Source organism: Bufo bufo, chromosome 5 (assembly GCF_905171765.1).
Source record: "Bufo bufo chromosome 5, aBufBuf1.1, whole genome shotgun sequence".
Lineage (NCBI taxonomy): Eukaryota > Metazoa > Chordata > Amphibia > Anura > Bufonidae > Bufo > Bufo bufo.
In genome coordinates, this window is record NC_053393.1 from 452,627,959 (window position 1) to 452,647,126 (window position 19,168).

The following is a 19,168-nucleotide window of genomic DNA, read 5'->3' on the forward strand; positions in this document are numbered from 1 at the left end:
AAGCAGCATGATACCACAGAGTGGCACGGTGACATAGTGTGGATATGGATGATCTAATCTGATGCATCAGGCATTGGTGGGTGGAAATCCTGGCTGATCCACGCCTGATTCATCTTGACAAAAGTAAGTCTCTACACATTTTGGGTGGACAGGCGAGTTCTTCTTGGGGTAAATATGGCCCCCACCGCACTAAACACCTGCTCTGATGCCACACTACTGGCCGGGCAGGACAGCTTTTCCAGGGCAAACTTGGCCAGTTGCGGCCACAAATCCAGTTTGGCTGCCCAGTAGTCCAGCGGATCTTCTATGACGGCTGGCAGGGTGCTGTCAAAGTATGCCACCACCTGCTGCTTCAGGTCCTGCTCCAGGTCTACCTGCTGCTGCTGGTGAAGAAAGCTGTTCATCAGCGACTCTAGACTCAGGCTGCTGGTGCTGCTGTCCAGTCAACCAATTAAGAACCACTGGGTTGCTGGTCAAGACACGACCGCTAGCTGACATGTGGACCTGAGGCCTCAGGAAGAAACACATGCTGCCACACCCCCTTACTCTGCTGCGACCTGTGCCTGCGCCAGAATCATTTATGCCTCTGACACTCCCCTGTGCAGGGCCTGGCACTTCTCTGTCTGACATACTTTTAGCTGAACTAAATAAATTAAAAGCAAATTAAAATACCCCTAAAAGCGCCAAATATATATTAATTTTTTTACTAAGATAGGCAACTAAAGGATTTGAAATTGGCAACGAAACGATTTCAGCGTAAATAACAGCAAAAGTGAACTGCATATATATTTCTCGTATTGGAATAAAATAGACCGCTAAACGATTTCTAAGTATATAACAGAATAAGTGAACTGCAAATATTTTTCTTTTTCTCTAGAAATATGACAACAAACGCTTTTAGCGCAAATAACACCAAATGTGAACTGCGTCTATTTTTCTCGTATTGGAGTGAAATATGACAAGAAACGCTTTTAGCGCAAATAACACCAAATGTGAAATGCGTCTATTTTTCTCATATTGGAGTGAAATATGCCAGGAAAGCTTTTAGTGCAAATAACACCAAATATGAACTAAGTCTGTTTTTCTCTTTTTTCTAGAAATAGGGCAATAAATGTTTTTAGCGCAAATAACACCAAATGTGAACTGCGTCTATTTTTCTCGTATTGTATTGAAATATGACAAGAAACGCTTTTAGCGCAAATAACACCAAATGTGAAATGCGTCTATTTTTCTCTTTTTCTCTAGAAATATGGCAATAAACGCTTTTAGCGCAAATAACAAAAGTGACCTGCGTAAATATTTCTCGTACTGTATTGAAATAGGGCACTAAATGATATCAGCGCAAGTAACAGCAAAAGTGACCTGCATATATATTTATCTTTTTCCACAGATAAAAGTCACTAAAGGCTATTCAACATAGCACTTGCACCCCAATAACTAATTGCTGGAATGACAGAGCTGTATTATGATAGTATCTGGATCCCCAAGTAATGTTTCCCTGCACTTGTAAATCGATTGTTTTCACAATGAGGATTTTCCTATGACTCTCCCCACTAGCATCTGCACACGTCTCTCCCTGACTGTGAAATGATTCCTCTCACTAGTAAATCGCTTCTTTCCATTTTGTTTTTTACAATTAGGCCTCTTTCACACGGGTGTGTCCGGATGCGTCCCGGTGCATTGCGGCAAACCCGTGCGAGTAGGAACGCAATTGCGATTGCGTTCCGATGTTCAATTTTTATCAAGCAGGTGCAATGTGTATTGCACGCGCGTGATAAAAAACCGACTGTGGTACCCAGACCCGAACTTCTTTACAGAAGTTCAGGTTTGGGTTAGTTGTAGTGTAGATTGTATTATTTCCCCTTATAACATGGTTATAAGGGAAAATAATAGCATTCTGAATACAGAATGCATAGTACAATAGGGAGGGGTTAAAAAAAAAAAATCTAAAATCATTTAACTCACCTTAATCCACTTGTTCGCGCAGCCGGCATATCTTCTGTCTTCATCTGTGAGCAATAGTACCTTTGATGACGTCACTGCGCTCATCACATGGTCCATCACCATGGTGATGGATCATGTGATGTGCGTAGTGACATCATCAAAGGTCCTATTGCTCACAGATAAAGACAGAAGAGATGCCGGCTGCGCGAACAAGTGGATTAAAGTGAGTTAAATTATTATTATTTTTTTTTAACCCCTCCAGCCCTATTGTACTATGCATTCTGTATTCAGAATGCTATTATTTTCCCTTATAACCATGTTATAAGGGGAAATAATAATGATCGGGTCCCCATCCCGATCGTCACCTAGCAACCGTGCGTGAAAATAGCCGCCATGTTAGGAAAAATTGCGATTCGTATTTGTTCAGAATCAAATTTTTCCTGAAATTCGAAACAAATTCAACTTCGTCAGCTTCGATTCGCTCATCTCTAATCTAAACAATGTCATTTTCTATTGACACATTCCCTTGAAAAAAAAAAAAAAAAGGTTTGGCAAGTTTCAACTTTGTTTCCCATAGAAAAACATTGAATTTGCACAGAAATGTATGTGTAAATCGCATGTCATTTTGTGCCCATGAAGTTTAAGCATTAGTGTATGCAGGAAATTTGGAGCTAAGTATCATAAACTGGACTCTAACCACTATAATGATGTACACTATTCAGAGATGAATTAAAACGTTTGTCCCATCTGGACAGGATATACCATAAATGTTTGATAGGAGAAGGTCCCACAGCGGCAGACCAAGCACTTGCTATGGGGCCTGGGCAGGCAGATTGGCCCCGTCCACTTTCCACTCAAAGTACAACGTCTGCCTTGCTCCTTGCCCCTGCAGCCACCTGACAAAACCTTACATCCGCTGTGCTCTGCTGCTTCACCTGCCTAGAGACATTACAGCAGCAGAGCACTGTGTGAGAGCTGGCCCGGCAAGGTTAGCAGCCCTTCACTGCTCTTTCTAACCTCCTGACCGGGAGAACCCCCTGCAAGGTAGTGTATGAACTCCATGAACTGTTGGGACTCCCACATCCCACAGCAACACAAACGGCAGGGAGCACATTCTGTATGACAGGTATGTAGTCGCTCACACTCTGAGCTGCAGGAGGGAGGGGGACACTATGTGTGTGATGTAGGAGACAGGGAGTTAGAGGTTGTGCTGGTGTGTGTAAATATATATATATACAGTTGCAAGAAAAAGTATGTGAACCCTTTGGAATGATATGGATTTCTGCACAAATTGGTCATAAAATGTGATCTGATCTTCATCTAAGTCACAACAATAGACAATCCCAGTCTGCTTAAACTAATAACACACAAAGAATTAAATGTTACCATGTTTTTATTGAACACACCATGTAAACATTCACAGTGCAGGTGGAAAAAGTATGTGAACCCTTGGATTTAATAACTGGTTGAACCTCCTTTGGCAGCAATAACTTTAACCAAATGTTTCCTGTAGTTGAAGATCAGACGTGCAGAACGGTCAGGAGTAATTCTTGACCATTCCTCTTTACAGAACTGTTTCAGTTCAGCAATATTCTTGGGATGTCTGGTGTGAATCGCTTTCTTGAGGTCATGCCACAGCATCTCAATCGGGTTGAGGTCAGGACTCTGACTGGGCCACTCCAGAAGGCGTATTTTCTTCTGTTTAAGCCATTCTGTTGTTGATTTACTTCTATGCTTTGGGTCGTTGTCCTGTTGCAACACCCATCTTCTGTTGAGCTTCAGCTGGTGGACAGATGGCCTTAAGTTCTCCTGCAAAATGTCTTGATAAACTTGGGAATTCATTTTTCCTTCTATGATAGCAATCCATCCAGGCCCTGACGCAGCAAAGCAGCCCGAAACCTTGATGCCCCCACCACCATACTTCACAGTTGGGATGAGGTTTTGATCTTGGTGTGGTGTGCCTCTTTTTCTCCACACATAGTGTTGTGTGTTTCTTCCAAACAACTCAACTTTGGTTTCATCTGTCCACATAATATTTTGCCAGTACTGCTGTGGAACATACAGGTGCTATTGTGCAAACAGTAAACGTGCAGCAATGCTTTTTTTGGACAGCAGTGGCTTCCTCTGTGGTGTCCTCCTATGAAATCCATTCTTGTTTAGTGTTTTACGTATTGTAGATTCGCTACAGGGATGTTAGCATATGTCAGAGACTTTTGTAAGTCTTTAGCTGACACTCTAGGATTCTTCTTCACCTCATTGAGCAGTCTGCGCTGTGCTCTTGCAGTCATCTTTACAGGACGGCCACTCCTAGGGAGAGTAGCAGCAGTGCTGAACTTTCTCCATTCATAGACAATTTGTCTTACCGTGGACTGATAAACAGCAAGGCTTTTGGAGATACTTTTATAACCCTTTCCAGCTTTATGCAAGTCAATAATTCTTAATCATAGGTCTTCTAAAAAAGCTCTTTTGTGCGAGGCATCATTCACATCAGGCAATGCTTCTTGTGAAAAGCAAACCCAGAACTGGTGTGTGTTTTTTTTATAAGGCAGGGCAGCTGTAACCAACACCTCCAATCTCATCTCATTGATTGGACTCCAGTTGGCTGACACCTCGCTCCAATTAGCTCTTGGAGATGTCATTAGTCTAGGGGTTTCACATACTTTTTCCACCTGCACTGTGAATGTTTACATGGTGTGTTCAATAAAAACATGGTAACATTTAATTCTTTGTGTGTTATTGGTTTAAGCAGACTGTGATTGTCTATTGTTGTGACTTAGATGAAGATCAGATCACATTTTATGACCAATTTGTGCAGAAATCCATATCATTCCAAAGGGTTCACATACTTTTTCTTGCAACTGTATATACACGCACACATACTACCAATGACAAAATCTGCATTTACTTTTTATGGGGGGGGGGGGGGTGTATTCTGAGTTTTGCTTTGGGGCTCCATGATTTCTATGTACGCCCCTGGTCCCACCACTCAGAACCAGGCCCCTTCTCGCGTCACTGGAAATGCAGAGATGGCCACGCATGCACGGCTCACTCCATTCACTTCTATGGGACTTCCAAAAATAAGTGAGCAATTAAGCCTCCTAGAGCTGTGCATGGGTAGCTACCTTTCCATCCTAGTGGCACGAGATGAGGAACGGGTACCAGAGGTGAGACCCACTGCTATTATTCTATGGATATGCTATAAATCTCCAGATAGGACAGCCTCCCGAAACAAAACGGAGTTCAAAGGTAGACATTCACTTTAATTAGCACATGGCTTTCTGGTTGCCAGAACAAATCCAACCAAACCTTGGATTTTAAGATTTCATAAGACAGCAAAATATAAGGGTGCAAAAAGCGCCGATTTCTCAAATCTTTAGCGTTGGTTACTTCATTGTGTGTGGTGCTGTGATTTAGGGGTCCTGCGTGAGCAATGCAATTTAAACATTTCTGTAATCCTACTGTTAATTTTCTCTTCACAGATATTCTGCTATGGAGTGGTTATTATTTTAGCAGATCTGGCAAATCTTGCAAGCACTGCGCTAACCATAACCATTCAGAAAGATTGGATCGTAGTTATTACAGGAGATAACAGAAGCCAACTGGCTGGTGAGACTTGTATTATACAGCATTCAAGAATTCAGTGTTTCTTCAGGACTGTAACATTGAGAAAAAAAAAACATTTCCGCCTTCTCTACCGTGTACACAGTAGTTTTATGTTTCTATGGTGCTGCTGCAAAAAAGCCTCTTAATAAAGCTGCTGCAAAAGCACATATAGGTGTTCATTAAGGGGTTAAAGAGGTTTTTCAGAACATAAAGGGGTTCTCCAGGAATGGTTTGAAATGGACGCCAGCAATCTGTCCTAGAATGGCAGCAGGACTGAGGGATGCCTAGAGGGATGGGTCGAGATCTCACTACACATTATTCTCTGGCTCTTACACATACTAGATATTAGCGAGTTTTCCTGTCAGGCTGCTCAGACATGATGGCATATCGTAGGCAGGATCACATCATGGTAATTATTATCTACTATCGTAGAGCAGTGTAGTGAGGCCACGTCCGCTCACCCCTCTAGACAGCTCTGCAAGTGGTGGCAACCAGTCCTCCTCACATTCTAGGACTGGATGCTGACGGCCATTTTAAATAATTCCCAGAGATTCCCTTTAAACATTGAAGGTCTATCCTCAGTATAGTACCTCAATGTTTGGTCGGAGGAGTCAAATCTCTGGGACCGCTGTTGATCAATACAATGATAAGATTGTGGCCCTCCTGGTAGAGCTGCATCCCCTTCCTTGTTTGCCCAGGCACATTGGCTCATCTGTATAGATAACTGTGCCTGGTATTGCAGCTCTTCCCATTACTTGTAGCACCAGGCACAACCACCAGAATGGACAAGTCATTAGGTCTGTGCAAATGATGCAAACAACATGGCAAGACTGCCGTTATTGTGCAGATTGTTGGAGGACCCAGAGGTTAGAAGCTTACTGTCCTTATGATAGGCCAAGGATGGCCAACCTGTGGCTCTCCAGCTGTTAAAAAAATACAATTCCCACCATGCCCTGCTGTAGGCTGATAGCTGTAGTTGTAGTTTTGCAACAGCTGGAGAGCCACAGGTTGGCCATCCCGGCGATAGGCTATCATCAAGTCTTAGCAAACCCCTTTAATTGTGATACGCTATGGAAGCTACATGTTACTGGCTGATCAGAAAGTGAGGGCCACTATGCATCAACTTTACTGTGTCATAGGAGCAGAACAATGAAAATGACAGGAGTGCTGGATCCGTCATATGAGGCACGGACAGCGCTCAATGGCCCAAACTGAGTATATATTGATGCTGCATAAACCATCACACAGTAACAACACAAATATTAAATAGCAGTGTTCAGATCCAGTGTAAGGGCTCATGCACACGCAAATCGCGGATCCGCAAAATACGGACACGTCAGTGTTGCATCTGCATTTTTTACAGACCCATGGGGGGAGATTAATCAAAACTGGTGTACAGGAAAACTGGCTCAGTTGCCCATGGCAACCAATCAGATTCTACTTTTCATTTTCAAAAGGAGCTCTGAAAAATAAAACGTGGACTCTGATTGGTGGCTATGGGCAACAAATTTAGTTTTCCTGTACACCAATTTTGATAAATCTCCCCCATTGACTTGGGCTTGCATTTTTGGGTTCTTCAGAAAATGCGGATGCAACACGGACGGAATCTGTATTTTGTGGATCCACGATTTGCAGACCACCAAAATACATACGGTTATGTGCATAAGCCCTCAATGGTATAGGATAGAAACGGTTGTAGTTTAAAACAACTGGAGAGCCACCCGTCTGCTGTCCCCCGCACTACAGTGACAACTGGAGAAAACTCGTGTGCGGAGCATCGATGTCATCTAAATGTCTGGGGAAAGAATTTATCACATTTATTACTAAAACACTGAAACAGCATTATTCATTTGTTCTTGCTTTTGTTACGTTCGCTTTGATGCATCCGCCATGCTGCAGGACGTATGAATGTGGAGGATTTTGTTTCCTTTGAGCTTTTTTAATTAGTATAGCCTTAGACGTGAGTTTTCTTGGTCTTTTAGTAATTTAATAGTTCTTTGTACAGACACCAAGTATATGAAAAATAATTCACTGCATACAAAGCTTTAATCACCGCATAATGCATGGCAGTGGAAAGCTTCTATTAATGAGCATACAGTTGCAAGAAAAAAAGTAAGTGAACCCTTTGGAATTGCCAGAATTTTGGCATTTTAATATTCATAAATTGTGGTCTGAAGATTTATTTCCTGATCTTATCCCTATTGATGTGCTGTGGCATGACCGGATGAGGGTGGTGAACGCAACACATCCCAGAAATACTGAGGAACCGAAACTAAGTTGCAGGATTGTCCAAAAACATTTGGTTTCCTCAACATTTTGTAAATCTTCTTTGCAGATACAGGAAATGTTTGGTGGAGGTGATTGCTGCTAACAATGGATCTACAGATTTATAGTGTCATGGGTTCACCTATTATTTTTCCTGTACTGTGGATATTTACGTATATGTATGTATCTGTATAATCACTACCTTCTGACATTAGAACATATACAATATACAATGTACTGCTGCCAGAACAATCACTTGGATTTTTTTGGCCACCTGCGCTTTTTGCCATTTTCTGTGGCATTTCTGGGGTGTATTTTTTTATAAACTGTGTTTGCCCACTAGGGTTTTTTTTCATGGCCTTTTTCTCCTATAGAGAAGGTGATCTGAAAATCCTTAGAAAACTGGCAAAAGCTACAGCATGCTATGTTTTTTTAAAAGTATCCATAAAGACTAAATTAACAAAAACACCAGTACAAAAAAGCTCTTATACGTCATTTCATATTTTCCATGGATCTTCAGCTACCATCTGGTGGAACCCGCAGAAAAAAGTATAATGGAAAGGATTGCACCTCTTCTGTGTTTTTACCCACCGGTTTTGACTTACAAAGTCCTCATGCACACAACCGTTTTTCGGGGCCGCATCCGAGCCGCAGTTTTTGCGGCTCGGATGCGGACCCATTCAATTCAATGGGGCCGCAAAAGATGCGGACAGCACTCCGTGTGCTGTCCGCATCCGTTGCTCCGTTCGGTAGCCCTGCAAAAAAAAAATAACATGTCCTATTCTTGTCCGTTTTGCGGACAAGAATAGGCATTTCTACAATAGGCCGCCCGTTCCGTTCTGCAAATTGCGGAAGATACACGGATGGCTTCTGTTTTTAGTGGATCCGCGGTTTGCGGACCGCAAAAAACAGAACAGTCGTGTGCATGAGATCAAATACTGATGAAAAATACTGACCAAATACTGACCATGTGAAAGTAGCCTTAGGCACCATTCACACGTCCGTGGTGTGTTGCGTACCCGCAAATTGCGGATCCGCAACACACCCGCCCGGCACCCATATAGAAATGCCTATTCTTCTCCGCAGCTGCGGACAAGAATAGGACATGTTCTATCTTTTGCGGAGCTGCGGACCTCTGTGTGCTGTCCGCATACATTCCGTCCCCATAGAAAATGAATGGGTCCGCACCCGTTCCGCAAAATTGCGGAACGGATGCGGACCCATTTGCGGACGTGTGAATGGACCCTTACTGTTTTATGTGTGATTGACACAAAACCTCTTCTCTTCTTGAAGCTACATTTACACAACAATATGTATTTTTGTGGTCTGCAATACGCAGATCCGCAAAATATGGATGACATACGTGTGATGTCCATGTTGCATCAGATTTTTCTGCAGACCCATTGACTTCAGTGGGTCTGTGGTCCATTTTTGCAGTCAAGAATAGGACACCCAAGCCCTCCTCTTGGCCGCTAGACAGATACATAAAGATCTGATGGTCTCAGCATGCTAGGGAGGCTCGTCCCCATCCCCGCCTGCCATTGGCTGCTCCCCCCCCCCGACCAGATGTTTTCATTGGCACATGGGGAGAAGCATCAGTGGAGGTGCGGGGACCAGGAGCGGCGCAGGGAACGGGGTAAGTATATTCCCTCTGAGTGGCCCGGCGTATGGGGGGGGCAGTTTATAGTATTGGATAACCCCTTTAATTAATGTAGGAGCATCAGGCACTTATGCACCTGGCCAGTGGCCACAGCTGCCCTCCTGAATTCAACTGCATTGACGATGATACAGTTTTATACTTTGGCGCGGGTGGCAGTATTTTGTGCTGCACTGTAGCATCTGGTTCTGCTGGGGCAGTATATTGTGCTGCATTGTGATATTTGGTTCTGCTGGGTAGGTATTTTGTTCTGCACTACGGTATTGCTGGCCACCCACACCCACTTCTGTTGTCCCGCGTTCTATCAGTTTTGACCCACCTACAACATAGGGCCACTTTTAGGTTTTTTCCAGGGCCACTTTAAGTTCCCAGTCCGACCCTCACCATTGCAAAAAATCCAGCATGATCACTTGTGACTTTTTTCCCCCATAATAAAACATTGAAGTTGGAATGTGGTCAGCGTGGGCAGTGCCATGTTGCGGTGGAACCCCAACCTTACAATGGTAACTATATGTAAATAATTTCATAATTTTTTATTTATGATCTCTCTCTGAATTCTAGGGATGAATGCGACTGTGAGAAGGATGGATCAAGTAATTAATATCTTTGCCCCATTATCTGTGGGTCAGGTCATGACTTGGGCCTCCAATGTGGTTGGCTGCGGTTTCATTCTTGGTTGGAATCTGGTTTCGCTGCTCGTGGAATTTATTTTCCTCTCCAGAGTTTATAAAATGGTTCCTGAGCTGGCTGTAAAACCACAGCAATCCATCGGAGGGCATTACATCGAGCGCCAGCTGGAGCTTATAAATGTGCAAGGTGCGATATGTTATTGAAACAAGGTTTAACACAGTTTTATAATAACTTGTATGACATAATAAAAAAGGGCAGAGAATTATCAACACTAGTGTAAAGGAAAAATGGCTTCGTTTCCCATATCAACCAATCAGATTCCACCTTTCATTCTTCAGAGCTCCTTTGAAAAATTTAAGGTGGAATCTGATTGGTTGCTATGGGCAACTCAGACAGTTTTCCTTTACACCAGTTTTGATAAATCGCCCCCTAAGGGCTTGTTTACACGAACGTAAGGGCTCCATGCCCGTTCTCGTTCTGCGGGCCGCATACGGCAGTTCTGCAATACACCGTCACCAACTGTGTGCATTCCGCATTACGGATGCAGACCCATTCACTTGAATGTGTCTGCAAATCCGGAGATGCGGTGCGGAACAGAACCGAAGCACAGAACGGAACCCCACGGAAGCACTGCTTCTATGGTGTTCCGTTCCGTGCTTCCATTCCGCAAAAAGATAGAACTTGTTCTATCTTTTTGCGGAACGGATGGATCGCAGACCCTATTCAAGTGAATGGGTCTGCGATCCGCATGCGGCTGCCCCACGGTCTGTGCCCGTGTGTTGCAGACTGCAATTTGCGGTCCTCAGCACGGGCACGGAGCCCTTACGTTCGTGTGAACAAGCCCTAAGGGCTCATGCACACATGGATCCTGAATATGGTGGTGATGCATTCTTCTGGTGGCAAACCTACTGTAGTATTAGCTGTACACGTTTTTTTCTTTCTTGCTCTTATTTGTTCGCTATGACAAAGGCCTCAAAAAAATAGAACTTGTCCTATTCTTGTCCATTTTGCGGACAAGAATAGGCATTTGTATTATGGACGTCAATTTGCAGACTGCAAAACAGACGCGGTTGTGTGCATGAGGCCTAAATGTGACTAGGCACTTTAGATAGTTATCAGCTATTCCTCCCCCCACCCCCCAATACACTTACACACTCAGGCCAGCCAAGTAGCCATGTGTTTTTCTGACCCTTTTGACCAATTTAGGAAAATGATGATTTTATTATTTATTTATTTATTTTATTTTTTCCTTACAAAGTCTCATATTCCACTAACGTGACAAAAAATAAAAATTTCCATGAACTCACTATGCCCCTCACGGAATATTTGGGAGGTGTCTTCTTTCCAAAATGGGGTCACTTGTGGGGTAGTTATACTGCCCTGGCATTTTAGGGGCCCGAATGCGTGAGAAGTAGTTTGAAATCAAAATGTGTAAAAAATGCCCTGTTAAATCCGAAAGGTGCTCTTTGGAATTTGGGCCTTTTTGCCCACCTAGGCTGCAAAAAAGTGTCACACATGTGGTATCGCCGTACTCAGGAGAAGTTGGGCAATGTGTTTTGGGGTGTCATTTTACATATACCTATGCTGGGTGAGATAAATATCTTGGTCAAATGCCAACTTTGTATAAAAAAATGGGAAAAGTTGTCTTTTGCCGGGATATTTATCTCACTCAGCATGGGTATATGTAAAATGACACCCCAAAACACATTGCCCAACTTCTCCTGAGTACGGCGATACCAGATGTGTGACACTTTTTTGCAGCCTAGATGCGCAAAGGGGCCCAAATTCCTTTTAGGAGGGCATTTTTAGACATTTGGATCCCAGACTTCTTCTCACGCTTTAGGGCCCCTAAAATGCCAGGGCAGTATAAATACCCCACATGTGACCCCATTTTGGAAAGAAGACACCCCCAGGTATTCAATGAGGGGCATGGCGAGTTCATAGAAAAAAAAAAAATTTGGCACAAGTTTGCGGAAATTGATTTATTTTTGTTTTACACATTTGGATTCCGTGAGGGGTATGGTGAGTTCATGTGAGATTTTATTTTTTGTCACAAGTTAGTGGAATATGAGACTTTGTAAGAAAAAAAAATAAAAAAATCAATTTCCACTAACTTGTGCCAAAAAAATGTCTGAATGGAGCCTTACAGGGGGGTGATCAATGACAGGGGGGTGATCAGGGAGTCTATATGGGGTGATCACCCCCCTGTCATTGATCACCCCCCTGTAAGGCTCCATTCAGACGTCCGTATGTGTTTTGCGGATCCGATCCATGTATCCGTGGATCCGTAAAACACATACGGACATATGAATGGAGCCTTACAGGGGGGTGATCAATGACAGGGGGGTGATCAGGGAGTCTATATGGGGTGATCAGGGGTTAATAAGGGGTTAATAAGTGACAGGGGGGAGTGTAGTGTAGTGTGGTGCTTGGTGCTACTTATTACAGAGCTGCCTGTGTCCTCTGGTGGTCGATCCAAGCAAATGGGACCACCAGAGGACTAGGTAGCAGGTATATTAGACGCTGTTATCAAAACAGCGTCTAATATACCTTTTAGGGGTTAAAAAAAATCGCATCTACAGCCTGCCAGCGAACGATCACCGCTGGCAGGCTGCAAATCAGCTAGTTTACCTCCGGTTCCTGTGAACGCGCGCGCCTGTGTGCGCGCGTTCACAGGAAATCTCACGTCTCGCGAGATGACGCACGGATGCGTCCAGGAGGAATGAATCGACCGCCGCCAGGACGCATCCGTGCGTTAGGCGGTCGGAAAGGAGTTAATTGCTCCAATTGTTCTGCTACAGTTATTTAGGGGGCACGTCCTTTCTGCTGCAGATGGCGGCAGTTGAAGGATGGAACTGAGCATGTGCTTCCATCTCAGTGAGCAGAACAGAGAAATTAGAAAGAGAGCAAACAACAGGTGGCGCTATACTGATAGATTTCAGTGAATAACTCAGTGGCTACACACATTTTTTAATTACATGCAATTATAAAAGTATTCAGATCCAAGTGCCGGTCTGAAAAATGTTGAATATTTTTCATGGGACAACCACTTTAACATATGCCTTTCTTTGAATACATATAATCCTCCCAATATATGCAGTGGAAGGATTTTCTCAAGTATATCTCTGACATAAGGCTGTGACATATACCATATATACAACTGTATAGTCATAGAATGGCACACATCGGCCATAAAGGAAACCTGTACCATGTGGTGTCCACAGGGGTGCACCACCAATTAGGCAAGGTGAGGTGATTGCCTCAGGAGGCACAAACCTGGGGGCATCCGCAGGGCTGTGGGCAATAAGTGCTTCGTCTCTCTATATTCAACTGTATCACCGACCTCAGAACGCTGCGGTGGGGCACGGGAAATTCCGTTCTTATATACATTCTGTCTGCAGCAACTTACGTGATCTTCTAACTGTTTACTCATAAGTACCTTTTATTTCCACAGGTGACCTGCCAATCTGCGCAGTCATAGGTGACTTCATTAGCACTCCAACAATTCCTAGTGTATCAGATAAAGAGGAGCCCCGGACTCCAGAGCCCACAGCAGAGGGCACTTCGGCACTTCCAGGTTGCTTCCAAGATGTCCGCAGGATGCTACGCACCTGTACAGACGGCTGGAAATCCTACTACAGACAATCTGTCTTTTTAGCAGGTTTAGGATTGGCCTTCTTGTACACCACAGTACTGGGCTTTGATTGTATTACTACAGGTTATGCCTACACTCAGGGGATAAGTGGCTCTCTGCTCAGCATACTCATGGCCGTGTCTGCCATCTCAGGGTTAATGGGCACGTTTCTGTTTACCAAGCTCAGAAGACATTATGGCTTGGTGGTCACAGGAATTATATCCAGCTGCCTCCATGTTAGTTGTTTAATGCTTTGCGTATTTTCAGTCTTCGCCCCTGGAAGCCCATTCGACTTGGGCATTTTCTCTGTCATTATCGGTATGAATTCTTCTTCAAACACCGAGAAACTGCATCAGAACCAACTCCATATTTATCCATCTCAAGGGAATATCAACCAGCCCATCCTCTCCGACCGCTCCTCAATCCACTGGACTAACAATACTGTGTTGTTTGAGAGCGTCCGTGCCGGTGATCTTCCGGACTCCTACATCTCAATCATACTGCTGTTTTCAGGAGTAATATTGGCGAGAGTGGGTAAGTTCACTCTGGCTGGAAAGCCCATAGTTCTTCCCAAATTTACAATAGGGGCGCATTTCTGAATAGGGTTCTAAGTAGTGTTGAGCGAACTTGTGTTTTGAAGTTCGGCGTACAAGGTTCGGGTTATCTAGTAAGTCTGTTATGGATTCCGCTACCACACGTGGTAGAGTGATCCATAAGGGACTTATTAGATAACCTGAACCTTGTATGCCGAACTTCAAAACAGAAGTTTTCTCAACACTAATAATAATACATAGACATATACTTCATACAAGGAGGAGAAAATATATAAACGTTATCTGGTATGAAAAATTGGACTAACAGCAGCGGTACCCTTAAGGGAGTAGGTTCAGTCTCCTAAATATCAAAATAAAACAGAAGTTGCGGGAACCGCGCTCTAAATCAACAGTTTATGCCAGTTATTTAAATTGAATCCTATAAAGACGGAAAACTGAAATCTTATCCAGCTATCAGAGGTAATAGTCACAAATACGTAATGTTCTTACGAAAAAAGATGTAATCCACCTCCTGCTGAAATCTTATCCAGCTAGCAGAGGCAATAATCGCAAATATGTATTGTTCATACAAAAAGGATGTAATCCACCTCCTGCTGGTCCGCAGATCTCGTCATGAGTCACCAACCACTGATTCCAAACACCGAATCCAAGCCGCAGCCCCTGAAGAAGCTAATAGCGAAACTCGGGTCGGGCAATTCTATGTGCATATTTACAACTTTATAATTGTGAGTATAATAAACCCCTTACCTTAAGGATATCGAGGGTATTGCACCATCTTTTCTGTTCCTTCCTGAAGGTATTCGGATTCGGTGTTTGGAATCAGTGGTTGGTGACTCATGACGAGATCTGCGGACCAGCAGGAGGGGGATTACATCCTTTTTGTATGAACAATACATATTTGCGATTATTGCCTCTGCTAGCTGGATAAGATTTCAGCAGGAGGTGGATTACATCTTTTTTCGTAAGAACATTACGTATTTGTGACTATTACCTCTGATAGCTGGATAAGATTTCAGTTTCCCGTCTTTATAGGATTCAATTTAAATAACTGGCATAAACTGTTGATTTAGAGCGCGGTTCCCGCAACTTCTGTTTTATTATATACTTCATACAGTCGTCCCTAATTATTATGTGTGTGTATATATATATATATATATATACAGTACAGACCAAAAGTTTGGACACACCTTCTCATTCAAAGAGTTTTCTTTATTTTCATGACTATGAAGGCATCAAAACTATGAATTAACACATGTGGAATTATATACATAACAAACAAGTGTGAAACAACTGAAAATATGTCATATTCTAGGTTCTTCGAAGTAGCCACCTTTTGCTTTGATTACTGCTTTGCACACTCTTGGCATTCTCTTGATGAGCTTCAAGAGGTAGTCCCCTGAAATGGTCTTCCAACAGTCTTGAAGGCTTTCCCAGAGATACTTAGCACTTATTGGCCCTTTTGCCTTCACTCTGCGGTCCAGCTCACCCCAAACCATCTCGATTGGGTTCAGGTCCGGTGACTGTGGAGGCCAGGTCATCTGGCGCAGCACCCCATCACTCTTCTTCATGGTCAAATAGCCCTTACTATTAAAGTTTTCCCAATTTTTCGGCTGACTGACTGACCTTCATTTCTTAAAGTAATGATGGCCACTCATTTTTCTTTACTTAGCTGCTTTTTTCTTGCCATAATACAAATTCTAACAGTCTATTCAGTAGGACTATCAGCTGTGTATCCACCTGACTTCTCCTCAACGCAACTTATGGTCCCAACCCCATTTATAGGGCAAGAAATCCCACTTATTAAACCTGACAGGGCACACCTGTGAAGTGAAAACCATTTCAGCGGACTACCTCTTGAAGCTTATCAAGAGAATGCCAAGAGTGTGCAAAGCAGTAATCAAAGCAAAAGGTGGCTACTTTGAAGAACCTAGAATATGACATATTTTCAGTTGTTTCACACTTGTTTGTTATGTATATAATTCCACATGTGTTAATTCATAGTTTTGATGCCTTCAGTGTGAATCTACAATTTTCATAGTCATGAAAATAAAGAAAACTCTTTGAATGAGAAGGTGTGTCCAAACTTTTGGTCTGTACTGTATATATATATATATATACAAACCGGATTCCAAAAAAGTTGGGACACTAAACAATTTGTGAATAAAAACTGAATGCAATGATGTGGAGATGGCAAATGTCAATATTTTATTTCTAATAGAACGTAGATGACAGATCAAACATTTAATCCGAGTAAATGTATAATTTTAAAGGAAAAATACGTTGATTCCAATTTTCACGGTGTCAACAAATCCCAAAAAAGTTGGGACAAGTAGCAATAAGAGGCTGGAAAAAGTAAATTTGAGCATAACGAAGAGCTGGAAGACCAATTAACACTAATTAGGTCAATTGGCAACATGATTGGGTATAAAAAGAGCTTCTCAGAGTGGCAGTGTCTCTCAGAAGCCAAGATGGGTAGAGGATCACCAATTCCCACAATGTTGCGCAGAAAGATAGTGGAGCAATATCAGAAAGGTGTTACCCAGCGAAAAATTGCAAAGACTTTGCATCTATCATCATCAACTGTGCATAACATCATCCGAAGATTCGGAGAATCTGGAACAATCTCTGTGCGTAAGGGTCAAGGCCGTAAAACCATACTGGATGCCCGTGATATCCGGGCCCTTAAACGACACTGCACCACAAACAGGAATGCTACTGTAAAGGAAATCACAGAATGGGCTCAGGAATACTTCCAGAAACCATTATCAGTGAACACAATCCACCGTGCCATCCGCCGTTGCCAGCTGAAACTCTACAGTGCAAAGAAGAAGCCATTTCTAAGCAAGATCCACAAGCTCAGGCGTTTTCACTGGGCCAGGGATCATTTAAAATGGAGTGTGGCAAAATGGAAGACTGTTCTGTGGTCAGACGAGTCACGATTCGAAGTTCTTTTTGGATATCTGGGACGCCATGTCATCCGGACCAAAGAGGACAAGGACAACCTAAGTTGTTATCAACGCTCAGTTCAGAAGCCTGCATCTCTGATGGTATGGGGTTGCATGAGTGCGTGTGGCATGGGCAGCTTGCATGTCTGGAAAGGCACCATCAATGCAGAAAAATATATTCAGGTTCTAGAACAACATATGCTCCCATCCAGACGTCATCTCTTTCAGGGAAGACCCTGCATTTTTTAACAAGATAATGCCAGACCACATTCTGCATCAATCACAACATCATGGCTGCGTAGGAGAAGGATCCGTGTACTGAAATGGCCAGTCTGCAGTCCAGATCTTTCACCTATAGAGAACATTTGGCACATCATAAAGAGGAAGGTGCAACAAAGAAGGCCCAAGACGATTGAACAGTTAGAGGCCTGTATTACACAAGAATGGGAGAGCATTCCTATTTCTAAACTTGAGAAACTGGTCTCCTCGGTCCCCAGACGTCTGTTGAGTGTTGTAAGAAGAAGGGGAGATGCCACACAGTGGTGAAAATGGCCTTGTCCCAACTTTTTGGGGATTTGTTGACACCATGAAATTCTGATTTAACATATTTTTCCCTTAAAATGGTACATTTTCTCAGTTTAAACTTTTGTTCCGTGATTTATGTTCTATTCTGAATAAAATATTAGAAGTTGGCACCTCCACATCATTGCATTCAGTTTTTATTCACGATTTGTATAGTGTCCCAACTTTTTTGGAATCCGGTTTGTATATGTATATATATAATATATATATATATATACACACACACACACACATGCTACCAATGACAAAATCTGCATGTATTTTTTATGGGGGGTGGCCCCATGATTTCTATGTACTCCCCTGGTCCCACCACTCAGACCCAGGCCCCTTCTCGCGTCACTGGAAATGGAGAGATGGCCACGCATGCACGGCTCACTCCATTCACTTCTATGGGACTTCCAAAAATAAGTGAGCACTTTACATGGAGAACAAATCTTACTGCATACATCTTATCCGTACATCTCGTCTTATCCATGATAAATTTCGCTCAACCACTGTTTACATAGGTTTCTGGCTCTCCTTAAAGAGACCAGCTTTCTATGGAGACTTACTGGAAGTGTTCCATGGTATGGAGATTTATTGGCAGTGCTCCAATGGAAAACAATATGCGAAGAGGTATCTGATGAATATTTGACTTGGGAGCTTGGGAGCAACTTCCACAAGGTGGCACTAGTGAGATAATGCTCAAGCACTGTGAATTGCTTAAAGATCTGACACAGAAGTAGCAGAACAAGGTTGCAATTGGCACGTCTTTCTTGTGGTGCACATTGACCCACATTTGCCAATGCAAGTGCATCTAGATTTTTGGCATAAGTTGTGCCAAAATGTGGTGCAATTTGGCGCATCTAGGTTTACAGAAATTATCTGCACTTAGTCTGAGAGGGGTTTGGCTTACAAAAAGGGGTGTACAATTCAACATTGTGCACCAAAATTGCGCCACAATTCTGGCTTAAATTCTATCTCAAAGTACGCCAACCAATAGCTAGTATAGTGTCTGTCCCTGCACCAGATTTATCATCCAGCGTGAGCCCCTGTGATAGATATGGTGCAGGTCTAGACGGCCTGTCTAAAGGTCCCTTAACACGGGACGATGATCTAGCAGATTGTCTAGAAGGAACAATCTGTTGATCGCTAGCAGAGGAGACCAGTGCATTTACATGCAGCGATCTCCTCCAGAGTATAGGGAAGAGCGATCATCACTAATGCCATCGCTCGTCCCCATACTGTTTTAAACAGCACAATCTGCCTCTGGGAAACAATGATCTTTTGTGATGCACAAAAGATCCAATTATCCGGGTAATCGGTGGTGCATTTACACCGCAAGATCATCGCTAACGAGCATTACTGATGCATT

The 19,168-nt window shown here is 43.1% G+C and overlaps 1 protein-coding gene across 1 annotated transcript in view; it reads left to right on the forward strand.

Moving 5' to 3' along the window:
- LOC121002567 (solute carrier family 40 member 1-like) overlaps window positions 1-19,168 on the forward strand; it is a 39,538-nt gene that overhangs the window by 12,207 nt on the left and 8,163 nt on the right. The window contains exons 4-6 of the mRNA XM_040434010.1: window positions 5,424-5,550; window positions 10,031-10,278; window positions 13,628-14,267. Coding sequence (XP_040289944.1) covers window positions 5,424-5,550; window positions 10,031-10,278; window positions 13,628-14,267 — 1,015 coding nt within the window. The remainder of the gene's footprint in view (window positions 1-5,423; window positions 5,551-10,030; window positions 10,279-13,627; window positions 14,268-19,168) is intronic.